General features: G+C 45.9%; 1 protein-coding gene across 7 annotated transcripts; it reads right to left on the minus strand.

Annotated features, from left to right (window-relative positions):
- Positions 1-1,960: 1,960 nt before the first annotated feature.
- On the minus strand, positions 1,961-25,920 carry CCNQ (cyclin Q). Of its 7 annotated transcripts, none has more exons than XM_069209407.1 (6): positions 24,398-25,920; positions 23,043-23,176; positions 21,929-22,112; positions 20,784-20,916; positions 19,797-20,024; positions 1,961-3,308 (listed from the first exon to the last, which is right to left on the minus strand). In XM_069209407.1, the coding sequence occupies exons 2-6, from the start codon at positions 23,158-23,160 to the stop codon at positions 3,219-3,221; spliced, it is 753 nt and encodes a 250-aa protein (XP_069065508.1). In that variant the 5' UTR covers positions 23,161-23,176; positions 24,398-25,920; the 3' UTR covers positions 1,961-3,218. The 7 variants fall into 7 exon arrangements, with proteins under 7 accessions (XP_069065508.1, XP_069065507.1, XP_069065504.1 ...); XM_069209406.1 differs by having other exon boundaries at positions 25,461-25,611; XM_069209403.1 differs by lacking the exon at positions 1,961-3,308 and adding an exon at positions 19,179-19,572 and having other exon boundaries at positions 25,523-25,845.
- Positions 25,921-27,319: the final 1,399 nt, after the last annotated feature.

A 27,319-nucleotide genomic window follows, 5' to 3' on the forward strand; every position in this document is an offset into this window, starting at 1 on the left:
AAATCGTGAAGCCAGCTAGTGGACTCACTCATGACCAGAAAGTAAATCAAGCATTTGTACAAAGGCAAGGTTTGGTCAACACTTATGATGTTTGTAGTTGGCCACCAGCACCCTCATACAGAAGTCACATTACAAGCAGACAATTTTGGCAGAATGTGTCAATATACCTTGAAAGGAGGTGGTCCGGGGAATCCCTCAACAGGAAAGGTTCTACTGAGAAGAAAGGCACTGAGCACAGGGAAAAAGAATCCCACCCTCTGCCTGATACAGCAGCCAGATTTTGGACTGTAAGATGTGAGGTACGAGACACCGAAAAACACCTGTCATTGGCTTCTGTTAATAGAAGTTGGAGACACCAAAAAAGTCATGGGAGAAAGTGCTGCATAAGGTGGGAGAAGAAGGTAAGACGGCCCACGAGTGAACTCTGAGGGATACCAACTGATGGTGGTGTGGTGTGGAAGAGCGCAGAGCACCAGGAGCCAGAACGATGCAACTTGGTAGGTTGGAGAACCAGTTAACACCCTAGAAGTGATAATGGGGAATAAGGAGCAGTTAGCAGGAATGTCTAATGCTGCTCACAGGATAGTGTGAGAGATAATCGCAGGAGTATTGGAAAGAAGTTGAACACTTGTGTGAAAGTTGTCTTGGAGAAGTGAAGCTGGACCACACATGTAAGACGCTAAAGATACTTTGTAGATATGAAGAATGATCAACCAGTTGCACGCTCTGTGTGTGAGCTTTTCAGCAAAGAACAGGAGTGGGGTTGGAGAGAGGACAACAGCTCGGAGAGAACCACTAGTTTCTTCTGCCAGTAGCTGGTCACTACCAATTTGAAGCCCTGTGAGCAAACAGAAGAAAACAACTCATTTCTAGAAAAAGGTGGCTGCATACTGTAGGACAGTGAAAGGGGCTTGATGATCTGAGAGTAAAAGGGTTCAGAGGTAAGAAAAGCTGGGTTAGCAGGCAGGAGAAGGTGAATAAGCTAAAAGGGCGAAGAAACTTGGTGAGCAATGAGTGGAGTACGAGTGAGGGGACTTGAGGAGCACGCAGAAGGTTCTCAATGGAGAAGATTTTGGAGGAGAAATAGAAGTCATTCACCAAGGGTTTGGACTGCATTGATGGCGCAGGAGAAGAAACTTTCAGAATGGACAGCAAGGTGCAACAATGATGTATTAGTAAGAGACTCATTTAATCAAATAAATGAGTTCTTGTGAGGAACGATTCATGGCTAGCTAGAAAGAATTCAAGGAGGCCAGGGATACAGATTTCCTTCTTTTGCACTGGCTACTGTGCATTTCATGGATGGTGGAGCAGGCTGGGATGCCATCTAGGGATGAGTTCTTAGACAGTGATAGGGTGACCCAATTTTCTCCGAGGTAGCTGAGTAAGCATACTAATACAAAATGCCCCCGAAAGATATACCAATATTATTAAATGATTTAGGTCAGTGGTACCCTTGATATCACCCGGATTGTATTAGTAAGGGACATAAGTCATATCTATTGTTAATACATACTTTGATGTACTTGTGCCAAGATGCAAGACTGGTTCTTCTCGACTTGGTTTGGGGAAGTTCAACAAACCTCAAATTATTTTGCTCTCTAATGGTCTGATTCTCTGCCTATGGTTGAGCTGTTTTTGTACTAGTGTAAACATTTGACACATATTTGCAATGCACTACTAGAAACACAAAAATCAAACAACTGAGGCATGGAAATCTGTCATTCCAAAGCCATGTAACGGTGTGCCACTTTTCTGATTACAACGGTCCAATGCACGGTCGACTCTAGATGCAAGTACTCAAAACTTAAGTTCAATTTGGGGCCAACCGCCATTTATAAAGTCCAGTTATGCCAGGTGATAAAGGTTTGAAATGCAGGGAAAACGTTTCCAATGGTGGGGGTGTTTGAAATGCATGTAAACATCAATACGAATGTTAAATTGAAAATGTCCAATCTAGTTCACTGGTTTCAAGTAATTTTATTTCACATTTGAGAACAACAAGTTTGTGTCAAGCTCACCAACCCTGCAGTCAAGACATGTTCCCACCACTTTGCAGAACAGCAGGCATTTTAGGACACGAGTTCACCTGAGGGTCCAGAGCTCCAAATATCTTCAATAGAAGGCTTTATGAAGGAAGAGATGGAGTCTAGCAATGCAGACATGAAACTGAACAGCAGCACAGAAGGTTCTTCTGCAGTCTCCCATTGGCTCCTTCAGCTGAGGTGAGCAATAGCACTTTGGCTTCAAGTGATGGCCGCCTGTGCACTAGAGGGGGAAGTTAAGGAACCGATAGCAGCAGTCCAACAAAAGTAATGTCAGTCAGTGGGCAAAGGAATTGTAAACAATTGCCAGGGCATAGGATGGCAGGTCAAAGAGCTCTTACATAGCTTATCCAAAAGGCAACAAGCTACCAGGACAACACTTTTCAAACATTTCAATTTACAAATCAGTCACATCAGAGGAGACAGTCCAGTTATCCATCTTGCCATCCTAAATGGGGAAAATACTGAATAAAAATGTAGAGTGAGCTAAATTGAGTAGATGTGATCAATTGCCATATATGGTACACACTGGTAAGTTTGACGCACTGAAAGGATGACTGACATAAGGAAGTGAGTGTGGTGAAAAGGAAGGATAAAAATCATATAAGGAAGGTGAGAGAAATGAGCATTAAAAAAAAAAAAAAAAACGTACACAACAAATCTGCATGTCAGCAGATGAGCTCATAAGGGACACTGAATAGTCTTTCCGAGAGCACGTGCCAAAGCAACTGGTACCCCTTCTGTATGCGACGTAAACGGGGATACTTTGGAGAAATGTCACGCAGCGTTCCCCAACCAGCAGGGGAAATCTGGATAGGCGTTGCTGGAGTTCCAGACACAAAAGTCTCTTTGGCACACACTGCTTCCAACTCCTTTAAAAGTTGCACCCATATAACCATGGTTCTTAAAGCTGCAATTTGCTCCCTTGTAACGAAATCCCAGGTTCTGGGTCTCAGCTACCAAATGAAACACCAACAACCGAAGCCTATCGTTTAGGAACCAGCACAGGATAGGACACCCTCGATGAAAGGTTGAAGGTGGAAGGAACCAAGCTCTCCCAGTGCTGAAGTGCTGCCCCCCTCGTACCACAGACCGATTCAATGGCTCGAATCACAGCTCCTAAACCCTTGCCCTGTCCTGCTCTCCTCTGGCAGAAGCCTTTCGCCACAACAGCTAGGAAATCTCAGTGTCCAATGTGTAAAGCTGTATCAGTTCTGAGATAATACTGTGAAGTATCGGCTTGGTAAGGTCTTCACTAAAAACCTGCAGAAAAGGTAACAAGCAGAGAGTGAAAAAGAGAAGTGAAATCGCAGCATAATACAAGTGGAAATTGAAAAATAAAACATGACATGCCTAAGAGCTCTCCATGTAGCTAACTGTGGGATGCTTAGAAAAAACACTGGTTTAAATGAAGCTAAACAACTGGTCTCAGGTGAACCAGTGTATCACTTAAGAGCCATACACAGGCGCCCAACCAATGCTTTCCATCTCAAAAGTATGCGATGGTGCGTGGAGCTCTCCCTTCACATATGTCAAGACAAGGGAGCTGCAGCATGAGGGTAGTCATGGCCTGCTCATAGTAAAGACATTTCTGTTTCCCATAAACTGATGCCATTTGACACTTCCGCCCCTCCCTCCCTCCCCCTAGCCCTACCTCCACCCCACCAATTGGCTCACTAGAGGAACAAATTAAACCAAGTTCACAATGTTAACAAAGGCCCCAACCCTCTCCCAAAGACTAACACTGGCTACAGGGTTCCATTTAATTTTACCTCAGCTCCGTAGTGCCAAGGTGTTATACCAGTGCTTGGCGTTATATCCTGGCCGCAAAAGGTGTTACAAGGTGCCCGTATTCTCTGAAGGCATCCTTGTTTTTAATCACCTGACCTTTCCTGCATTTAGAAAACCATGTTTTCTTCTCGAAGATACTGCCAACAGGACACCAAGCTTACTGAATGCACCTCTTCCTGTCCCTGTCTTCTTGGAATTTAAAACTTCTTTCACAGCTGGAGACGGCTTTGGCAGCTCGACTATATAGAATACGACGGTAGTCTCAAATTCAAGTCACACAAGGATCTAATGCTGCTAAATTTTACACCAGTGGCTCATTGGCCAGAACAAGATCGTTGGTTAAAGTGGACACTGTGCTTCACCTCAAGACTTGATTCCAGATAAATGTTTTTAAATAAATTGCCACTTTTTTCATATGAAATCTACAGTTTTATTAATTCATCTCACAGCAGTCAAAGCCTGCCTCCCGTAAAAGACAGAATAGTGATTCCATTGTACTGAATAAAGTTTTTTATAAAAGGGCAGGGTGCAGTGTATTAAAAAAGGTCAAAATATACTTTTAAAGTTTTACATATCCTGATAGTGAAAAACTTACATTTGTTTTTCACTACTGCAAGGCCTACTTCTCCCACAGGAGAACATTGGGTTTCCTTATTACATTTAAGAAGGATAACTTTCAATTGGAAGCAGGTAGGAATTTTGTGTGTGGCGTCTATAAAATTGTAATTAAAGGCCCTCTTTAATTGTAAAGTCAGATTTTAAGTTACAATTCTAGAAATATAGAAATTTGGCATTTTCTTGTCCTAACCATTTGGTGTCTACTGCCTGAATTCTGGGTAACATGACTGTGTACCTGGCAAATAGTCTTTGTGTATTGCTCCCAGACAGTGAGACAAAGGGAACACAGGTGCTGGCAGGATAGGCCACTCTGACGTAATGAGAGGGGAGGAAATACCACCTACCACACTTGCACATCACAAAGGGTTTGATACAGGTCTGTCCTTACCGAGACAATCTAGGGCCAGTGCAGGGAGAAAGGAACTTCCAAGCACCTCCTGGGGATGGAAACCTTCAGAACCTTCTTGTACTTCAAAGCAGGCACCAGATATAAATATAGGACTTTGCCCCCAACTCTTCCATTCATATCTGGACCTGTAGAAGACTCAGAAGAAAGACTGACATACTGCAAGAAGGGCTTCCACTCTGCTGCCCTGTTGCACTCCTGTCTGAGCAAACGACTGGACCTCCCTCTCGAACCCAGGACCACAAGAGTGAGTCCAAAGGTCAAGTTGACTGGCCACCTGACCAGAAGCCTCAGGGACAGAATAGGCTTCAATCATCTTGAACCCAGCCTGCTGTGAGTCTTGTCCCGAGAAGTGGTGCAACCCCAGTTCTGGATCCTTCGAAGTGGGCCTAAAGGTGTTCTGCTAGCCCAGTGTGGTGCCAGTAGAACGCATCGGACCTTTAAAAGCTCTTCATCGAAGCCGCTGCACAACACATTGCCACCGAAAAACCACACATAAGAACTCCAGTGCGATGCAAACCTGACGCAGGACTTTGCAGCTTGTTTGGAAAAATCCAGTGTGCGATGCATCATGGATGCAGGACTTCGCATCGCAAGTCGTTTGACGAAGGCGGCCTTGATGATGACACAGGACTCTAAATTGCAGCCCCCCAGAACAGCTGCTGCACACCAGGACCTTGCATTGTGTAGGAGGCTGGACTGGCTTGTAGTGAGTACCAAGGGGTACTTGCACCTTGCACCAGGCCCAGTTATCCCTTATTAGTGTATAGGGTGTCTAGCAGCTTAGGCTGATAGATAATGGTAGCTTAGCAGAGCAGCTTAGGCTGAACTAGGAGACGTGTGAAGCTACTACAGTACCACTTAGTGTCATATGCACAATATCATAAGAAAACACAATACACAGTTATACTAAAAATAAAGGTACTTTATTTTTATGACAATATGCCAAAGTATCTTAGAGTGTACCCTCAGTGAGAGGATAGGAAATATACACAAGATATATATACACAATAGCAGAAATATGCAGTATAGTCTTAGAAAACAGTGCAAACAATGTATAGTTACAATAGGATGCAATGGGGAAACATAGGGATAGGGGCAACACAAACCATATACTCCAAAAGTGGAATGCGAACCACGAATGGACCCCAAACCTATGTGACCTTGTAGAGAGTCGCTGGGACTATTAGAAAATAGTGAGAGTTAGAAAAATAACCCTCCCCAAGACCCTGAAAAGTGAGTGCAAAGTGCACTAAAGTTCCCCTAAGGACAAAGAAGTCGTGTTAGAGGAATAATGCAGGAAAGACACCAATCAACAATGCAACAACTGTGGATTTCCAATCTAGGGTACCTGTGGAACAAGGGGACCAAGTCCAAAAGTCACAAGCAAGTCGGAGATGGGCAGATGCCCAGGAAATGGCAGCTGCGGGTGCAAAGAAGCTTCTACTGGACAGAAGAAGCTGCGGTTTCTGCAGGAACGAAAAGGGCTAGAGACTTCCCCTTTGGTGGACGGATCCCTCTCGCCGTGGAGAGTCGTGCAGAAGTGTTTTCCCGCCGAAAAAACGCCAACAAGCCTTGCTAGCTGCAAATCGTGCGGTTAGCGTTTTTGGACGCTGCTGTGGCCCTGGAGGGACCAAGAGGTCGCAAATTGGACCAGGAGAGAGAGGGGACGTCGAGCAAGACAAGGAGCCCTCTCAGCAGCAGGTAGCACCCGGAGAAGTGCCAGAAACAGGCACTACGAGGATGTGTGAAACGGTGCTCACCCGAAGTCGCACAAAGGAGTCCCACGTCGCCGGAGACCAACTTAGAAAGTCGTGCAATGCAGGTTAGAGTGCCGTGGACCCAGGCTTGGCTGTGCACAAAGGATTTCCGCCGGAAGTGCACAGGGGCCGGAGTAGCTGCAAAAGTCGCGGTTCCCAGCAATGCAGCCCAGTGAGGTGAGGCAAGGACTTACCTCCACCAAACTTGGACTGAAGAGTCACTGGACTGTGGGGGTCACTTGGACAGAGTCGCTGGATTCGAGGGACCTCGCTCGTCGTGCTGAGAGGAGACCCAAGGGACCGGTAATGCAGCTTTTTTTGGTGCCTGCGGTTGCAGGGGGAAGATTCCGTCGACCCACGGGAGATTTCTTCGGACCTTCTGGTGCAGAGAGGAGGCAGACTACCCCCACACCATGCACAAACAGGAAAACAGTCGAGAAGGCGGCAGGATCAGCGTTACAGAGTTGCAGTAGTCGTCTTTGCTACTTTGTTGCAGTGTTGCAGGCTTCCAGCGCGGTCAGCAGTCGATTCCTTGGCAGAAGGTGAAGAGAGAGATGCAGAGGAACTCGGCTGAGCTCTTGCATTCGTTATCTCAAGTTTCCCCAGAGACAGAGACCCTAAATAGCCAGACAAGAGGGTTTGGCTACCTAGGAGAGAGGATAGGCTAGCAACACCTGAAGGAGCCTATCACAAGGAGTCTCTGACGTCACCTGGTGGCACTGGCCACTCAGAGCAGTCCAGTGTGCCAGCTGCACCTCTGTTTCCAAGATGGCAGAGGTCTGGAGCACACTGGAGGAGCTCTGGACACCTCCCAGGGGAGGTGCAGGTCAGGGGAGTGGTCACTCCCCTTTCCTTTGTCCAGTTTCGCGCCAGAGCAGGGCTAAGGGGTCCCCTGAACCGGTGTAGACTGGCTTATGCAGAATTGGGCACCTCTGTGCCCAACAAAGCATTTCCAGAGGCTGGGGGAGGCTACTCCTCCCCTGCCTTCACACCATTTTCCAAAGGGAGAGGGTGTCACACCCTCTCTCAGAGGAAGTTCTTTGTTCTGCCATCCTGGGCCAGGCCTGGCTGGACCCCAGGAGGGCAGATGCCTGTCTGAGGGGTTGGCAGCAGCAGCAGCTGCAGTGAAACCCCAGGAAGGGCAGTTTGGCAGTACCAGGGTCTGTGCTACAGACCACTGGGATCATGGGATTGTGCCAACTATGCCAGGATGGCATAGAGGGGGCAATTCCATGATCATAGACATGTTACATGGCCATATTCGGAGTTACCATTGTGAAGCTACATATAGGTAGTGACCTATATGTAGTGCACGCGTGTAATGGTGTCCCCGCACTCACAAAGTTCAGGGAATTGGCTCTGAACAATGTGGGGGCACCTTGGCTAGTGCCAGGGTGCCCTCACACTAAGTAACTTTGCACCTAACCTTTACCAGGTAAAGGTTAGACATATAGGTGACTTATAAGTTACTTAAGTGCAGTGTAAAATGGCTGTGAAATAACGTGGACGTTATTTCACTCAGGCTGCAGTGGCAGGCCTGTGTAAGGATTGTCAGAGCTCCCTATGGGTGGCAAAAGAAACGCTGGAGCCCATAGGGATCTCCTGGAACCCCAATACCCTGGGTACCTCAGTACCATATACTAGGGAATTATAAGGGTGTTCCAGTAAGCCAATGTAAATTGGTAAAAATGGTCACTAGCCTGTTAGTGACAATTTGGAAAGAAATGAGAGAGCATAACCACTGAGGTTCTGATTAGCAGAGCCTCAGTGAGACAGTTAGTCACTACACAGGTAACACATTCAGGCACACTTATGAGCACTGGGGCCCTGGGTTACCAGGGTCCCAGTGACACATACAACTAAAACAACATATATACAGTGAAAAATGGGGGTAACATGCCAGGCAAGATGGTACTTTCCTACACAACCCCCCCCCCAAACGAAGGACAATAAGACTAGCCATGACCTGGTGAGTCTTCATTGTCTAAGTGGAAATATCTGGAGAGTCCATCTGCATTGGAGTGGCTACTCCCAGGTCTATGTTCCACTGTATAGTCCATTCCCTGTAGGGATATGGACCACCTCAACAATTTAGGATTTTCACCTTTCATTTGTTTTAGCCAAAGTAGAGGTTTGTGGTCTGTCTGAACAATGAAGTGAGTGCCAAACAGGTATGGCCTCAACTTCTTCAGAGCCCAGACCACAGCAAAGGCCTCCCTCTCAATGGCAGACCAACGCTTTTCTCTAGGGGTCAACCTCCTACTAATAAAAGCAACAGGTTGATCCTGGCCCTCAGAATTAAGTTGTGATAGGACTGCCCCTACTCCTAATTCAGATGCATCAGTTTGGACATAGACTTTTTTAGAGTAACAAGGGCTTTTCAGGACAGGTGCAGAGCACATGGCCTGCTTCAGCTCCTCAAAAGCTTTCTGACAGTTTGCTGTCCATAATACCTTTTTAGGCATTTTTTTGGAAGTTAGGTCATTAAGAGGGGCTGCAATTGAGCCATAGTTCTTAATGAACCTCCTGTAATACCCAGTGAGGCCTAGGAAGGCTCTCACCTGAGTCTGTGTGGTAGGGGGAATCCAATCAATAATTGTTTGGATTTTCCCCTGTAGTGGTGCAATCTGTTCCACACCAACAAGGTGTCCCAGATAAACCACCTTACCCTGCCCTATCTGGCACTTTGAAGCCTTGATAGTGAGGCCTGCCTTTTGCAGGGCCTCCAAAACTTTCCATAGGTGGACCAGGTGATCATCCCAGCTGGAGCTAAAGACAGCTATATCGTCCAAATATGCTGCACTGAAAGCTTCCAGCCCTTGCAGGACTGTGTTCACCAACCTTTGAAAAGTGGCAGGTGCATTTTTCAAACCAAAAGGCATTACAGTAAACTGGTAATGTCCTCCCATGGTAGAAAATGCAGTCTTAGGTTTAGCATCTTCTGACAATTTGATCTGCCAATACCCTGCAGTCAAGTCAAAAGTGCTTAGATACTTGGCAGATGCTAGTGTATCTATGAGCTCATCTGCCCTGGGTATAGGGTGAGCATCAGTTTTGGTTACTAAGTTGAGACCTCTATAGTCTACACAAAACCGCATTTCCTTCTTTCCATCTTTGGAATGGGGTTTTGGTACCAGTACCACAGGAGAAGCCCATGGACTGTCAGAGTGCTCAACCACTCCTAGTTCTAACATCTTCTGGACCTCTTGCTTTATGCAGTCCCTGACATGGTCAGGCTGCCTATAGATCTTACTTTTGACAGGTAAACTGTCTCCAGTATTATAGTGTGCTCACACAAAGAAGTGGTACCTGGCACAGTAGAGAAGAGTTCAGAGAATTGATCTAGGAGATTTATGCAATTGTCTTTCTGCTCAGCAGTAAGACAATCAGCCAAAACTACACCTTCCACAAGAGCATCTTGTTCTGTGGAAGAGAAGAGATCAGGTAGAGGATCACTGTCTTCTTCCTGTCCCTCATCAGTTGCCATGAGCAGGGTGAGATCAGCCCTGTCATAGTAGGGTTTCAGGCGGTTGACATGGAGCACCCTAAGGGGACTCCTGGCAGTGCCTAAGTCAACTAAATAGGTGACTTCTCCCTTTTTTTCAACAATTGTGTGGGGACCAATCCATTTATCTTGGAGTGCTCTTGGGGCCACAGGCTCCAAGACCCACACTTTCTGCCCTGGTTGGTACTGAACCAAAACAGCCTTCTGATCATGCCATTGCTTCTGGAGCTCCTGGCTGGCCTGAAGGTTTTTACTGGCCTTTTTCATGTACTCAGCCATTCTTGATCTGAGGCCAAGTACATAATCCACAATGTCCTGCTTAGGAGCTTTTAAAGGTTGTTCCCAACCCTCCTTTACAAGTGTGAGTGGACCCCTAACAGGGTGTCCAAAAAGAAGTTCAAAGGGGCTGAAGCCCACTCCTTTCTGGGGTACCTCCCTGTAGGCAAAAAGGAGGCATGGTAGAAGGATATCCCATCTCCTGCGGAGTTTTTCAGGGAGACCCATAGTCATGCCTTTGAGAGTTTTATTAAATCTCTCCACCAGTCCATTTGTTTGTGGATGATAGGGTGTTGTGAACTTGTACGTTACACCACACTCCTTCCACATGGCCTTTAAGTATGCAGACATGAAATTGCTTCCCCTGTCTGATACCACTTCCTTTGGGAAGCCCACCCTGGAAAATATTCCCAGGAGGGCCTTTGCCACTGTAGGTGCTGTAGTGGTCCTTAAAGGAATAGCTTCAGGATATCTTGTGGCATGGTCCACTACCACCAAGATAAACCTATTGCCTGAAGCAGTAGGAGGGTCAAGGGGGCCAACTATGTCAACCCCTACCCTTTCAAAAGGGAACCCCAACCACAGGCAGTGGGATAAGGGGTGCCTTTGGGGTGCCACCTGTCTTGCCACTGGCTTGACAGGTTTCACAGGACTTACAAAATTCCTTTGTGTCCTCAGACATTCTAGGCCAATGAAACAGGGGAACAAGCCTGTCCCAAGTTTTCATTTGTCCTAGATGCCCAGCTAAGGGAATGTCATGTGCCAGTGTTAGGAGGAACTTTCTGTACTCCTGAGGAATCACTAATCTCCTGGCAGCTCCAGGTTTAGGATCCCTATGCTCAGTGTACAAGAGGTTGTCCTCCCAGTAAACTCTGTGAGAGTCACTGACATCCCCATTAGCCCGTTTGACAGCTTGCTGTCTGAGACCCTCTAATGTGGGACAGGTTTGCTGTGCCACACTCAGCTCCTCTCTGGCAGGCCCCCCTTCACCCAAAAGCTCAGCAGTGTCTGCTTCCAGCTCCTCTGGTGTAGGTTCTGCACAGGGAGGGAATTATTCTTCCTCATAAGTAGAATCCACTGTAGAGGGAGGGATAGTAGGAAGTGGTTTGCTTCTACTAGCCCTAGCTTTAGGGAGCACTTGGTCCATTGTTCCAGGATCCAAGCTTCCCTGTCCTTTTTGCTTTTTGGCCTGAGCCCTTGTCAAAGCAAAAATATGCCCTGGGATGCCCAGCATTGCTGCATGGGCCTCCAACTCCACATCTGACCAAGCTGATGTCTCCAAATCATTCCCTAATAGACAGTCTACAGGTAAATCTGAAGCTACCACAACTTTCTTTGGACCAGTAACCCCCCCCCAGTCGAGATTAACAACAGCCATGGGGTGGCTAAGTGTGTTGTTGTGAGCATCGGTTACTTGGTACTGGTGACCAAGTAGGTGTTGTTCAGGGTGGACCAGTTTCTCTATGACCATAGTCACACTGGCACCAGTGTCCCTGTAGGCCTGAACCTCAACACCATTTATTAGGGGTAGCTGCTTGTACTTATCCATATTAAGGGGACAAGCAACTAAGGTGGCTAAATCAATAGCCCCCTCAGAGACTAACAGCCTCTGTGGCCTCCCTAACAAGGCCAACCCCAACTAAGTTACCAATAGGGAGCCCAGCTACTCCCTTGGATTGGCTATTAGTAGGTTTGCTCCCACCACCACTGCTATTAGTAGGGACACTAGGGGTAGCAGTAGGGGTTGTAGTGGTAGGAGCATTGGTGCTTTTCTTTGGACAACTGGGATCTGTTGTCCAATGGCCTTTTATTTTACATAAATAGCACCATGGTTTCTTTTCCTTGTTCTGAGTAAAAGAGGATTTGGGCCCACCACCCCCACCAGAGTGTTTGTGGGCCTGATGAAGACTCATTTTTAGATTTGTCCCCACCCTTGTCAGAAGACTTACCATCCTTCTTTTTGTTGCCATCTTTGTCACACCCTGTATGAACTTTTCTGTTCACCCTTGTTCTGACCCATTTGTCTGCCTTCTTTCCCAATTCTTGGGGAGAGGTCAGATCAGAGTCCAGCAAGTACTGGTGCAACAAATCAGACACACAATTATTAAGAATATGCTCTCTCAGGATTAAGTTATACAGGCTGTCATAATCAGTAACTTTACTGCCATGTAACCACACCTCCAAGGCCTTCACTGAATGGTCAATGAAATCAACCCAGTCTTGTGAAGACTCCTTTTTGGTCTCTCTGAACTTTATCCTGTATTGTTCAGTGGTTAAGCCATAACCATCCAGGAGTGCATTCTTAAGAACTTGGAAATTATTAGCATCATTTTCTTTCACAGTAAGGAGCCTATCCCTACCTTTTCCACTAAATGATAGCCATAGGATAGCAGCCCACTGCCTTTGAGGGACATCCTGTACAACACAGGCCCTCTCAAGTGCAGCAAACCACTTGTTAATGTCATCCCCCTCCTTATAAGGGGGAACTATCTTGTGCAGATTCCTGGAATCATGCTCTTTTGCAGGATGACTATGGGGAATACTGCTGCTGCCACCATGGGTTTCTAAACCCAACTTCTGTCTTTCCTTCTCTAGTTCAAAAGACTGTCTATCCAAATCCAGCTGTTGCTTTTTAAGCTTCAGTCTGGTTTGTTCCACCCTCAACTTATTGAGTTCCCTCTCTAACATTCTGTCATCAGGGTTGGTGGGAGGGACATTCCTAGATACAGAGGTATGATGGGAATGAACAGAAGGAGACCTGTCCCTTACAGAAGCCACCCTAACAGCTTGGCTAACAGAAACATTACTACCAGTATGGTGAGAATAAATGCTTTTGCTATGATGTGAGACAACACTATTTGTATGGTGTGGCTCATCATCATTACCAACTATGCTAGACTGTCTAGTAATGGGCAGGCTAGGAAGTTTCTTTCCTGAATCTTTTCCTGGGGGAGTCCCTGAATCAGATTGGGAACTATTAGGTACTTTTTCAACAGATGGGGCACCTATAGCCTTATCTTGTTCTCTAAGCATGTTAATTAACAGTTCCAAGGAAGGATTCTTCCCTACACTCAAACCTCTCTCTATGCAGAGACTCCTTGCTCCTTTCCAGCTAAGGTGATCATATGCAAGTTTGGACAGATCAACATTTTGGCCTGTGCCAGACATTTTTAGAGAGAGTTAAAGTGATAGAAAAAGAGAAAAAAGTTTTCAGAACTTTTTAGAAAGACAGAGAAAAAACTTTTTAAACTTTTTAAGAACTTTTTGAAAGTTTAGAAGTACTTTTCAGCACTTAGAAAAGAGTGAAAAATGGAAATGCAAAACTTTTTGGCTATGTGTATATACACTGACCTTGTTTTGTATATTTTTCTCTTATGAAAAGTAGAATGACAAGAGTGGTAAGTAGTCTCAAAGCACTTATCCCACCGCTGCACAACCAATGTAGGAGGCTGGACTGGCTTGTAGTGAGTACCAAGGGGTACTTGCACCTTGCACCAGGCCCAGTTATCCCTTATTAGTGTATAGGGTGTCTAGCAGCTTAGGCTGATAGATAATGGTAGCTTAGCAGAGCAGCTTAGGCTGAACTAGGAGACGTGTGAAGCTACTACAGTACCACTTAGTGTCATATGCACAATATCATAAGAAAACACAATACACAGTTATACTAAAAATAAAGGTACTTTATTTTTATGACAATATGCCAAAGTATCTTAGAGTGTACCCTCAGTGAGAGGATAGGAAATATACACAAGATATATATATATATACACAATAGCAAAAATATGCAGTATAGTCTTAGCAAACAGTGCAAACAATGTATAGTTACAATAGGATGCAATGGGGAAACATAGGGATAGGGGCAACACAAACCATATACTCCAAAAGTGGAATGCGAACCACGAATGGACCCCAAACCTATGTGACCTTGTAGAGGGTCGCTGGGACTATTAGAAAATAGTGAGAGTTAGAAAAAGAACCCTCCCCAAGACCCTGAAAAGTGAGTGCAAAGTGCACTAAAGTTCCCCTAAGGACAAAGAAGTCGTGTTAGAGGAATAATGCAGGAAAGACACCAACCAACAATGCAACAACTGTGGATTTCCAATCTAGGGTACCTGTGGAACAAGGGGACCAAGTCCAAAAGTCACAAGCAAGTCGGAGATGGGCAGATGCCCAGGAAATGCCAGCTGCGGGTGCAAAGAAGCTTCTACTGGACAGAAGAAGCTGCGGTTTCTGCAGGAACGAAAAGGGCTAGAGACTTCCCCTTTGGTGGACGGATCCCTCTCGCCGTGGAGAGTCGTGCAGAAGTGTTTTCCCGCCGAAAGAACGCCAACAAGCCTTGCTAGCTGCAAATCGTGCGGTTAGCGTTTTTGGACGCTGCTGTGGCCCTGGAGGGACCAGGAGGTCGCAAATTGGACCAGGAGAGAGAGGGGACGTCGAGCAAGACAAGGAGCCCTCTCAGCAGCAGGTAGCACCCGGAGAAGTGCCAGAAACAGGCACTACGAGGATGCGTGAAACGGTGCTCACCCGAAGTCGCACAAAGGAGTCCCACGTCGCCGGAGACCAACTTAGAAAGTCGTGCAATGCAGGTTAGAGTGCCGTGGACCCAGGCTTGGCTGTGCACAAAGGATTTCCGCCGGAAGTGCACAGGGGCCGGAGTAGCTGCAAAAGTCGCGGTTCCCAGCAATGCAGCCCAGTGAGGTGAGGCAAGGACTTACCTCCACCAAACTTGGACTGAAGAGTCACTGGACTGTGGGGGTCACTTGGACAGAGTTGCTGGATTCGAGGGACCTCGCTCGTCGTGCTGAGAGGAGACCCAAGGGACCGGTAATGCAGCTTTTTTTGGTGCCTGCGGTTGCAGGGGGAAGATTCCGTCGACCCACAGGAGATTTCTTCGGAGCTTCTGGTGCAGAGAGGAGGCAGACTACCCCCACAGCATGCACAAACAGGAAAACAGTCGAGAAGGCGGCAGGATCAGCGTTACAGAGTTGCAGTAGTCGTCTTTGCTACTTTGTTGCAGTGTTGTAGGCTTCCAGCGCGGTCAGCAGTCGATTCCTTGGCAGAAGGTGAAGAGAGAGATGCAGAGGAACTCGGCTGAGCTCTTACATTCGTTATCTCAAGTTTCCCCAGAGACAGAGACCCTAAATAGCCAGACAAGAGGGTTTGGCTACCTAGGAGAGAGGATAGGCTAGCAACACCTGAAGGAGCCTATCACAAGGAGTCTCTGACGTCACCTGGTGGCACTGGCCACTCAGAGCAGTCCAGTGTGCCAGCAGCACCTCTGTTTCCAAGATGGCAGAGGTCTGGAGCACACTGGAGGAGCTCTGGACACCTCCCAGGGGAGGTGCAGGTCAGGGGAGTGGTCACTCCCCTTTCCTTTGTCCAGTTTCGCGCCAGAGCAGGGCTAAGGGGTCCCCTGAACCGGTGTAGACTGGCTTATGCAGAATTGGGCACCTCTGTGCCCAACAAAGCATTTCCAGAGGCTGGGGGAGGCTACTCCTCCCCTGCCTTCACACCATTTTCCAAAGGGAGAGGGTGTCACACCCTCTCTCAGAGGAAGTTCTTTGTTCTGCCATCCTGGGCCAGGCCTGGCTGGACCCCAGGAGGGCAGATGCCTGTCTGAGGGGTTGGCAGCAGCAGCAGCTGCAGTGAAACCCCAGGAAGGGCAGTTTGGCAGTACCAGGGTCTGTGCTACAGACCACTGGGATCATGGGATTGTGCCAACTATGCCAGGATGGCATAGAGGGGGCAATTCCATGATCATAGACATGTTACATGGCCATATTCGGAGTTACCATTGTGAAGCTACATATAGGTAGTGACCTATATGTAGTGCACGCGTGTAATGGTGTCCCCACACTCACAAAGTTCAGGGAATTGGCTCTGAACAATGTGGGGGCACCTTGGCTAGTGCCAGGGTGCCCTCACACTAAGTAACTTTGCACCTAACCTTTACCAGGTAAAGGTTAGACATATAGGTGACTTATAAGTTACTTAAGTGCAGTGTAAAATGGCTGTGAAATAACGTGGACGTTATTTCACTCAGGCTGCAGTGGCAGGCCTGTGTAAGGATTGTCAGAGCTCCCTATGGGTGGCAAAAGAAATGCTGCAGCCCATAGGGATCTCCTGGAACCCCAATACCCTGGGTACCTCAGTACCATATACTAGGGAATTATAAGGGTGTTCCAGTAAGCCAATGTAAATTGGTAAAAATGGTCACTAGCCTGTTAGTGACAATTTGGAAAGAAATGAGAGAGCATACCCACTGAGGTTCTGATTAGTAGAGCCTCAGTGAGACAGTTAGTCACTACACAGGTAACACATTCAGGCACACATATGAGCACTGGGGCCCTGGGTTACCAGGGTCCCAGTGACACATACAACTAAAACAACATATATACAGTGAAAAATGGGGGTAACATGCCAGGCAAGATGGTAATTTCCTACACATTGCCTTGGCTGCTCAATGCACCCTTGACCCACGACCCAGCAATGCTCTGCAACCAAGATTTAAGATACTCTTCAACAGGCCTAACCTGGTTTCCATAGCCAGCCCCTGCTCCCTCACGGTCGGCTGAACTTGTGACTTTGTCCGGCGTGACCAGAAAACCGCAGCTGGCTCTATGATTTTTGGTGCTATTTTCACTAAAATCTTTAAGATTGCATATGTCTGCTTCTAGTGACTAGATTATTTTTGTTTCGTCTTGAATTGTTTATTAAATTTAATTCTATTTTTCTAAGTTGGCATGCGATTTTTCTTGTGTTTCACTTTGTTACTGTTTGACGTGCTGCATAAATACTTTACGCATTGCCTCCAAGTTAAGCCGGACTACTCTGTGCCAAGCTAACAGAGGGTTGAGCACAGGTTAGTTTAGCGATTGAGTGTGACTTCACCTAACAGAGAATTGTGGTTGCTGCCAGAGTAGGGTTTCACCCACCTCAACTGTAACCCAATTTCTTACAGGCATACTTAACTTACCGCTAGTGCCTAGTATATGGTACCAAGGTGTAACCAGGGCCTGCAGCATAAATGTCACGGGTGGACTGCAGCGCCAATTGTGCCATCCACTACAGTGACAATTTAACCAAGGCTGCAAGCCTGCCACCAGTAGCCTAGCTGTGCAAGCTTTAACCGCAAATTTGATCTGTCAAATTTGACAGGCCTAAACCTTCCTTTTAAATATGAATTAATATGTCACTCCTATGTAGGTCTTGCTGCCCATGATGCAGGGTATTTAAAAGAAGGACATGTAAAAGTTTAATGATAAACATGTCCCTAACAGTGAAAATGCCTTAAAGGCTATTTATCATTGTTGCAGGTTTGGCTGTTACCTAGGAAAACAATTATATGCACTATTAAATACTAATCCTGTATCTCAGGAAAGAGACTAGCCAGGCAAATGATTAAACAATTATTGTAATAGTTATTAAAAATACAGTTCAATGATGAACTCAGATTCTTTCTAGGTATGAAATAAAAAGAGAACACAAGTCTGACCTGAATGGGCAGAGATGACCCATCTGAAAATAACTGAAAATTCAAGGGGGCTGTAAGGATCCTTTACGACATTAAAAGTGTCACACCCAGTTTCAATGTCACATCCTGCTTGATGGGTTTGCAGTGGCTGTTCACATAACATTTGAGGTCAGAAAGTAAGAGCTTTGACCAGGACGAACCTGGTTGGTGTATCCGACCCGTGCTCCCCGACAGTCAGCATCAAATTGTACCTAGGTCCTGTTCTACTGCAACCATTGAATATTGTCAGCACGTTGTGCTTCTTGGCGCTATTTCTACTTAAACCTTTAAAACTTAATTTCTCCGGATCTTCTTATTGGATTTTTGTCAGTTTTGCGTAATTGTATTTATCAAATTTTATTACATTTTTGGATTTTTACTTATCGATATTTTTATTTTAATAATAGTTTAGCACTAAAAAGCACATTCTCTCAAAGTTAAGCCTGCCTGGTCTGTGTAATAGCTACAAAGGGGTTGAGCTCTGTTGTTTAGTGACTTTAGTGGTTCACCCAAACAAAGATTGTGTTTATTACTAGAAGTGGGTACATATCCCTCATCTAATAATTAGATCCTACACTGTAAGAAACTGGGTTATCTCCTTAATTAGGCTTAGGCTGTATACCTTTCTATTCAAAGTAGGAAAAGGGCTGCAGGATCGTCTACTGCTGAAACTCAGGGCATCTCCTATTGAGGCGGTGTTGCCGACCCGATTATGTTGGATCTTTCTATGTCTCCTGGGCAATAATTATGAATTAGGATGCGTGCGCACAAGCCTGAAAGATTTTCTGATAGAATCCCCAAACAAGTTTTATTCAAAAAGCTAGAATGTCAGAGAGACCATTCGCCCGTTCAAGCTCTAATCTGTACGTGAGCTTGATGGTCACTCCAATACTATCAGATGGGCTGATCAATTTTTATACATGCTATTGATGTTTAGCGGTAATTAAAAATTGACTTTAATCTTACAGGTCCCATATCACTTATTTGGGCTGGTTTAAAATCTGTAGATAGTTGGATGTGCTGAAAGAGATTAAAACTGATAGTATTAGGTCGACATTTTGATGCCAAGTAATCCAACCTCTCTCTGGGAACCCCAATTTCTGGCCCAAGATTTGAATAAATCCTCAAACTCAAGAGATTAGCACTGTCAACTCAATCTTGCTTTTTTTTATCAGTTAGGAAACAACGAATGTGCTTCATTTCATCTTCATCTCACTTGTCGAGGAAGTGAGGATGCGGAATGATTTTATATCAGCAAGACCACTTTGAGTTAATACAATGGATTTAATATTGTACAAGGCATTCACAGGCCTCAGTTAAATCATACTTCTGACATGCGACAGGATGCAAATCATTATGGCGGGTAGATAAAATGGTTCAAAGATTTATAAAAAAAATTAAAAATAAAAACTTTCCCACTGCTATATGATTTTCAAAATCTGTCCCATCTTAAAAATGGTGGCGAAGAACCTCAGCCCTTTTATCTAGCCCAGCTTTTACAAAATCCAGAGAAGCAGCGTCGGCAGGCAGACTGGAGTTTCTGGACTTTCTAAGACTTGGGAAAACATACAATTAAAAACAAGGTTATATTCAAACTGAACTCCAACTATAGTAGTGAGTAATGATCTTCGGTGCCAAGATGCCACCGGATGAACCCTCTTGATTTAGGAAAAAAAAAAAAAGAAAGAAAACACAACTAATAAATACATGCTGGAGACTATTACACATAATACTCGTTTCAAGTTAACAAGGCCCCTTAAACAAAGCCTCTGAAAAAAATTGCAAAGCTTCCCCTGGGTTTCATGTTATGCCTGAATGCTGCTCTGGTATGTTGCAACCCTTATGTGAAGCATCAGGGAGTGTAGAGAGAACAAAGAATCACCTGCCACCACTGCTTCTCGGTCTCCACGTCTGCTGGCACCTCCACACCATAGCACTGTAGGGCAAAGTACAGGACGGCCACCGCAATGTGCTGTGCCTCGTATCGAAGACATAAGGCCTGGTGATAGCTGTCCCGCAGCAGGGCCCAAGCAGCCTGTGCGATGGGCGTCCGATCCCAGCAGTGCCGATTCATCCAGTTCTTCAGCGACACAAGGTAATGCAGGAGATACTAAAATGAACAAAAGAACACAGGCACAGCTTCGCTAAACCACCAACTAATCAGGATCTCGCTGTGTAAAAGGAGGAGTCCGTTTCAAGAATACTGTGAAATAAAATCAACATTTGGGACATCAAATCAAATGAGGAGACAGCTGTGATTTAGGTGAATTTTTAAGAAGGCTTGGGTCATCTGTCACATGTTTTATCTCCAAACATTATTTAAAAGCTGAAAGAGCTGTACTATTAAACAAAATATTCTAATAACCTACTTCTTGGTTGTCTTATTTTAGGAGGAAACTAACTGATGTTTGGACCTAAAACTGAACACTGGTTAAAGCATGTTGTTTTTGGCTCTCTGAAAAAAACGAATTCTGCTCAACACAAGCCTCAGCCATCAGAACTTCTCTCCGACTGTGCGGTGGGCTGTAGACAAGAATGTTTTCACCAGCCGCTAGTAGTAGTAGTAACTAGTAGTAGTAACTAGTGCAAGGATGTAAAGCAAGACAGACAATGCCATGTGGCCGTTTGACTAAGTTCCTAGCCTTAAGGCACTTCAACGGTGTATGTTGAGGACAGTGCGCCTCGCATGAAAAGCCACAGCACAGCAATGAGACGCATTCACATTATAAACATGTAAAGAGTAGACTTCCTGTCTGATTTGCCATCACTCCTTTCTTTCCTGTGCTCCAGCAGGGCGTCTAGCCAAAGGCGCAATTGCTTCCCTCTAAAACATCACAAAACCAAGAAGCAGAAAGATGATATAACTTACTTTGTGTGGGTGTTGGAAGGAGACGCGGAAATTAAGAAGGCGCAACATGAGTAACTCGCACTGCACAACACTGTCTCTCATCTCCCAGAAGTGGGCGTCCAACTCCAGAGGTTCACTGCCTGGGTTCAAGTGCCTGCAAATAGAGATGAAGGCGATGACTAAGTTGGGAGAAATAGATTACTGTACATTAAAAATTGTGAATTTGATTCACTGCAGGTAGGCTGTATGAATACCCGTAAAATGAAGATGTATCTTACTGTATTTAGATTCTTAAGAGAACACAATAAGCTGTAGCCCTGGAGGATATAAGGTAGGGGTGAGAGGAACTCACAGAGTTTCACCCTGCAAAATTCCACTGTCTTAGATAAAAACACTGCGAGATTCCGCGGAGTTCCATGAGCGGGCAGAAATCAGTACGTCACGCTGACTTAACACCAGGAGCTTGTTCAGTGCCAAGAAACAGCACAAATGCCACCACTCGGCGCGCAAGACGGCACTGCTGCTCGGGATGGTATTACTGCTGCTCGGGATGGTATTACTGCTGCTCGAGTAATGCGGCTCGAGTTGGTATTACTGCTCCTTCAATACTTTTGTCCATCCCAGATGAATGTCAGACAAGGACCCTCAGAAGTTCCTTTTACAGGGACAGCGTGTTATCCTTGTCATTTGGTGCCAAGTTTGGATGGGCTGTGCCAGCATTTATTCCCTAGTAAACTTTGGCTATTAGCGGTACGAATGGAAAGGGGATTCCGAAAATCAACAAATAGGGTGGGACAAGGGTGGTTGGGGAAAGCCTTACAATTAGCAAGCTGATGGAGCATTCTGCATGTGCACCACTGTGCCAAAGAAAAGCTTGCACAGCATCATAGCTCTGAAAATTCACATGCCAAGGGTCCAAGGGATGAACATGGACATTCCAGCAAAGCTAAGACGGGCATATATTAGACAGTTTAAAGGTCCAGAACAAGGCTACAGAAGGTGAGATATTGCATCTCAACACTGAGTTTGTTCATCTGCTGACAGAAAAGACATGATTGTGAATCCCGAAGGGGAATAGCCAGGGTGTTTTTTGGAAGGGAGTGTGGTGCTATGGTGTTGTTTGGGGTTCCCAGGAAGGGGAGATTGCTATAATGTTATAATCGTACCTGTGAGTCACGTTGATAATATCCCGGGTCCGAAGGTGCTGTTCCTCTACTTTGCCTGCCAGATAGATGGCAGACATGGCGACCAGGTAAGGATCGTAAGTGTCCAGGCTGGTCTCGCAGAAGAACTTGTGGTAAATGGTGCAGGCGGTTGCAACGGGAATGGACTGCATGCCCAACTTCACTCCTAGGGAACAGAAAGCGCACATTAAGCCCTACAGGACTCCCTACTGAGGGTGTACTGCGGGGAAATCACAGGCACGCTGCTTGGAGTGTGGGACTCGAGCACACAGCCACAAAACCTGAAATCTCATTACAAGGGAGCTGTATAAATTACAACGGAGAGAATAACGGGATTCCTGTTTTTTGCCCGTGCACAGTTCACAAGCTAAAAGCAGGTAAACTGTACGACTGAAACAGCGGAGCATGAGGAATCACAGTTACTTTGGTATTCACCTTTCTCAGCGGCCAACTCAGAATGCGCGGTTGGTCCTGCACAGCACCCCGAAACCACCAACACCCGCATTATGGGTGTTTGTATTGCAGATCTTTTGCGGGAAGTGTTTCGATGTTGTGCGCCATGACTGAGGTGCCGTACTTGTATTATAGGATGCAGTGGTGGCCGTGTGATGGAGAGGTGTAAGAGCAATGGATTCCTTCTATCAATCTGCCTTTTAGGTAAGGCCACTTCACGGTTACTCTTATCCTCTTCTCAGCATGTGCATCTGCCATTCAAGCTTATCTGGGTGAAATTAAAGGCCATCAACCTTGTTTGAGTGTCAGTGGCTCAAAGATAGAAAGCACAGCACAGAACACCTTTTAAAACAGAGATTAGTAATGTGGATTAAATAAACCCCAAATCAAATATGTATCTATAATTTTTTTATGCCCAAAATCAATGATTACCTTAAGATATACTAAGCCACAGACAGTAACACTCCCGTTGCCCTTAGCTGTCATCATAGTGATTAACATCTATCAGGTTTGGCCACTATTAAAATAGCTTAGCATAAAAGGCATGTTGGTACTGTGCTCTATGCATTTCAAGGCAAATTCACATACCCTTTATCAAGGTAAGCACCCAATGCAAACACCACACCCCTTTTGTATTACCTACCTGCTTCCATGATGAAGCGAGACACCTTGAAGTGTGTTTTAGTTTGGCTGGACACTTTTCCTAGGCTGCCAGATTGGCCTTTTATGGGTCGCAGGCTACCACTAGCCTCAGACTCCATTGCAAATACAGGGACTCTACAGAGAATACAGACAAAAAAAATTATTATAATCATCCTCCTTGCAGCAGAAGTTTGAGCTCCATCGAAGCCAAAATCGAAACCTCTGTGGAGGAACCAATGTTAAAAAAAAATATATATCAATCCACATTAGTACAAACTCTTCGACGTGCCTCTGTCTTACCAATTTCTAAACAAATGAATAGCGGCTGGTAGGTTTCAGGACTATCAACCCCACGCTTAGTAAGTCAATGCAGATGTAGTGGGGAACATAAATAATCAAAAAGGGTAGCACAATGGCAGTGATAAATGAATTCCTCCAAACAGTGAGTTACAATTGGTACATTTTGGTCCCGTTTGCTTGAACTTAAGGTGGAAGAGTTCTGCAGGCTTGCTCAGGAATGTGTGCCGGAACAATTAAAAGTGGACCAGACTGCGTTTAGGAGGCAGGCTGTATAGGCCACAAGAGCTGGAGAGAAGAGTCCTGTAATTACCAAATTGTTTAGGCAGAAGGCTACAGCTTTTCTGCAGTACCACTATAGCCTCCAGATTCAGCCGACATTATACTGCTTTTACGGATGCTGTGGAATGAAGCAATGAAGAGATCACCAAGTCATCCGTGAGCAGTATGAGCTACCAACAAGACTCAGACAGCTACAAAATGTTTTTAAATGCATTCCTCACAGCCAGTGCTGGTCTAGCAGCTGAAAACTCTCTGAGACAGTGTGATACAGATGTAACAGGGTAGTGAAACTATATTTGCGAACATTCTACAATCAAAAAGATACAGGAATTTTCATGCTTGAATGACTAACAAAATTACCGGAAATTGCATCAGATGACATACTGCTTGGGTCAATTAACAACAGGAAATTGCAACATGTTACAAAGTATGAAGTCCCTTCACTGTAGCCCCAATACATTCAGCGAAATGCCGCAGCTGGTAACAGTTGCATTTCTAGCAACAGTTCTTATGGTTTATTGGAAGGGGGGAAAAAATCCTATAAGGGGCAATATGGGGTAGGGGAAAGTAATATGTTTCTCAGTCAATACAGCAATTCAAAAATAGGCTGCGGCATGTGTGAAATCATATCTCCCCTTGAAGAGATGCTTCTTCAAACTTGAGTGGCACAGTGAAACTTTAATTCATTTCAAAATACGATTGGGATCCCGGTAACTCGAACCTGTAATCTCATTCCAGAGGAGTTGTACTAAATAGAACCACTTCCACACTTCTTACCAGATGGTGTGCTTCTAGGGAAGTCAGCTTATCAGTTCATGCCTCAGCTTCCAGCCAAAACTGGGCACATTTGGGGGCAGCCGTCAATATTTGAGTAAAAAAACTAAAATAGGCAAATGAGGAAGAATAGCTCTAAGGGAGTGATAAATGAGTTTAGAGCATTCAAACTAAGTAACTAGGATAAATATGAATTTTATTGTATGAATATTCACTTATATACAAGATCAAGCATGTTGCTTCTCATTGGGGACAGTCAAGACACGCTCTGGGCGGACTGGAGGTCCGATGGCTCCATGATAAAGCGTAAAGAGAAGGCCAACCAGCCCAATCTGGGCAGCCCTACAGTGCTGCATTGTGGCATTTACAGTCCTGATGAACTCTTTAATTCAGGACGAGTGAACGAAGGTAAAGAAAACAGCTGGGTGAGTGGACTAGTCACACATGGGACTGGGATACTTCAGAGTGGCAAGGCGGACTGACGAACGCCCAGTGTTAAGAGTTAAAGGTACTTGAAAGCCTTACCCCGATAAGGAGGGAGACCATCAGCAAGCATCGAAAATTCAGTTAAGGATTAAAGATCTGATATTCCACCTCTGCAGAGCACAGGTGCTGGGGCTTGTTTACCCTGCTCGAGATCCCGCCCCCACTGCACACGCTGGAGCACGTCCCCGGGGTCCCAGGGAGGGCAGCAACACTCAACAGCCACCCCGCACCCCAGGCGTAGCAACCACTCGCCCAAGTGCCGGAAAGCAGCTCGAGGCCCCGCCAAGAGGCGCGGAGGCGCTGCCTGCGGACAGAAGGGGCCCGGACACTGAGGCGCTGACCTGCTGCGACCGGGGTAATGGTTGAGTTTGCACTCAGCTGCACTAGAAGGAGCAGGGGGGGGGGTCAGAGGGGCTTCCAGGCGCTTGCTGTGACACAGAAGCCCCCTGGGGGCACCTGCTCCCGGAGTGCGGCCCACATGTAAACACTCTCCCCTGCTGAGCCCGAGCCGTGCACGGCGCCTGCTACCACAGGCCTAAGGGGCATCATATCAGAATACTTAATTGTGATCGGGTTTTACCACTGAGGGGGGAGGGACACAGCGCCCGCCCGCTGCTTCACACGGACAGAGGATGGACTCACGCTCAGCCGCCATAGCGAGCTTTTTAACCCGGACATGTCCTCCTTTAGCGCTTCCGGGTCACGAAACATCCAATCATACGGCCGGACATATTCTGAGAGTCGGAGGTGTTGGTGAGATGCAAGGCGATCTTTGATTCGTAAACCCCAGCCAATCCGAGCTCCACAAACAGAATCCCGAAGTGCGGATTGGCGGCGGGAGGCGCACGTGCCGGCGTCAGATGACGTGTGCTCTTCTCAGGCGGGCTCCGCTGGAGCGCCTTCTCACCGAGGGGTGAGGCACACACTCGGGGGGTGGCCGCCCTCAGGCGCGGGAGGACAGGCTGGGGAGCCGCCGGGGCCTCTCGGGAAGGGAAGGAGAAGCAGTGCGGAGTACTGGCAGGGCAGGGCTTTCATTGGATGAAACAAAGGGAAGGCGCCTAAAAGGGGCGTGGATTCTACCTATGGGCGTGGCTTAAGCGTCTAAAATACATTTGTGCTACCCAGTGTGCCCCCCCCCCCCACTGGTGTTTTGCTTCCTTTCAGAGCTGTGTTATTGCATCCATATATGTAATGCAATAATTGTCATACAACTAAAACTGCCAGGACTATTGGCTTTGTCAATGGTTGTTAGCTGTTTAAGATAAATGACCAACAACAATAACCTTATTGTAAATAATATTGAAAATGTTGGTGACACAGTGAATTAAACATTACTTAGGTCTGTGGAAGAAGTAGTGGTCTTCAGAGGTTCTCTGTTACTCCTGATATATTCTTAGACACAAGCACCTTTTTTCTTTCTACACTCCCCTTCCATCTGTATATCTCGCATTTAATCTCTTTCCACTTAAGGATCCTTTTTTCATTGTCTCCTAAATTCACTTCCTCACATCTCCTTCACTTCACCAGCCCCCAAACACACAACACATCCACTCTTCTGTAACCACTGAAGTTTTCATTTACTTTCACCTTGTCAAAATGTTGACAACTGTCTATCTCCTTCAGGCACATTTGCCTAGAATCACAGAGTACCTCTTCATTGTTGTGTGTGCACCGCGGAAAGGCCCAGGATGGGATGTCCTTGTATTCTGGACACCTTCTTTACCTACTGAATCAAAAACTCAAGCTGCTTTTAGACTTAACTCCAGTTTGCTCAGTTGTGGCCCGTTATAAACACCTCGCAGTGGCTCAGTTGAATGCACTATGAAAGACTTATATATGCCCAAAAATACAGAAATACAGCATTTTGAAAATACCCAACATTCTTAGGCAGCAAGAATAAGTAAAACAAGTGAAATATAAACAGCAACTAAGTCACTGACATTGATCACTTTTTTCAGTATTCAATCATTGTTTTTGCTATTACAAGTAAATATATAGTGCCCAATAGGAATCTGTTTCAATGCTTATTTTTAATTACTATCAGGTCCAAAACCCAGAGGGACCCAGCCCACGTAAAGCCTTGGTGCCAGGTAATCTGAGTGTGCTACATTTGAACCCTGTCTCTTCACGAGTGACAGCTCAGCATCCCCCTTTGGTGTTCAGCTCTGCCATGGCAGCCATAAGTGGCGTGCCCAGTGCCATACAGAAAGCTGCCAACTTTTCTGTTTGATTAAGTGTTGTGATGTACTCACCTCTGCATTTAGAGGAATTACCATGTCTCAATCAAAGGAGTCCACTGCAAGACTTTACTAGATCGTCCTTATTTGAAGATGATTCTTAAAGGCCCTCCTTGATTAGGGCACTACTGACACCGTACACCCCCATCAGGGCACTGAGATCTTCTACTGCCTGACTCCTGAAGGTGCCCCACGCCCATAG

This window comes from Pleurodeles waltl, chromosome 10 (assembly GCF_031143425.1).
Source record: "Pleurodeles waltl isolate 20211129_DDA chromosome 10, aPleWal1.hap1.20221129, whole genome shotgun sequence".
NCBI classification, from domain to species: Eukaryota; Metazoa; Chordata; class Amphibia; order Caudata; family Salamandridae; genus Pleurodeles; species Pleurodeles waltl.

Coding starts and splice junctions, on each gene's coding strand:
- CCNQ (XM_069209403.1), bottom strand. CDS start 23,160: ATGGAGTCTGAGGCTAGTGGTAGCCTGCGACCCATAAAAGGCCAATCT. Junction 22,113..23,042: donor TCGCTTCATCATGGAAGCAG/GTAGGTAATACA, acceptor TCTGTTCCCTAG/GAGTGAAGTTGGGCATGCAG. Junction 20,917..21,928: donor ATTATCAACGTGACTCACAG/GTACGATTATAA, acceptor CTCTATTTGCAG/GCACTTGAACCCAGGCAGTG.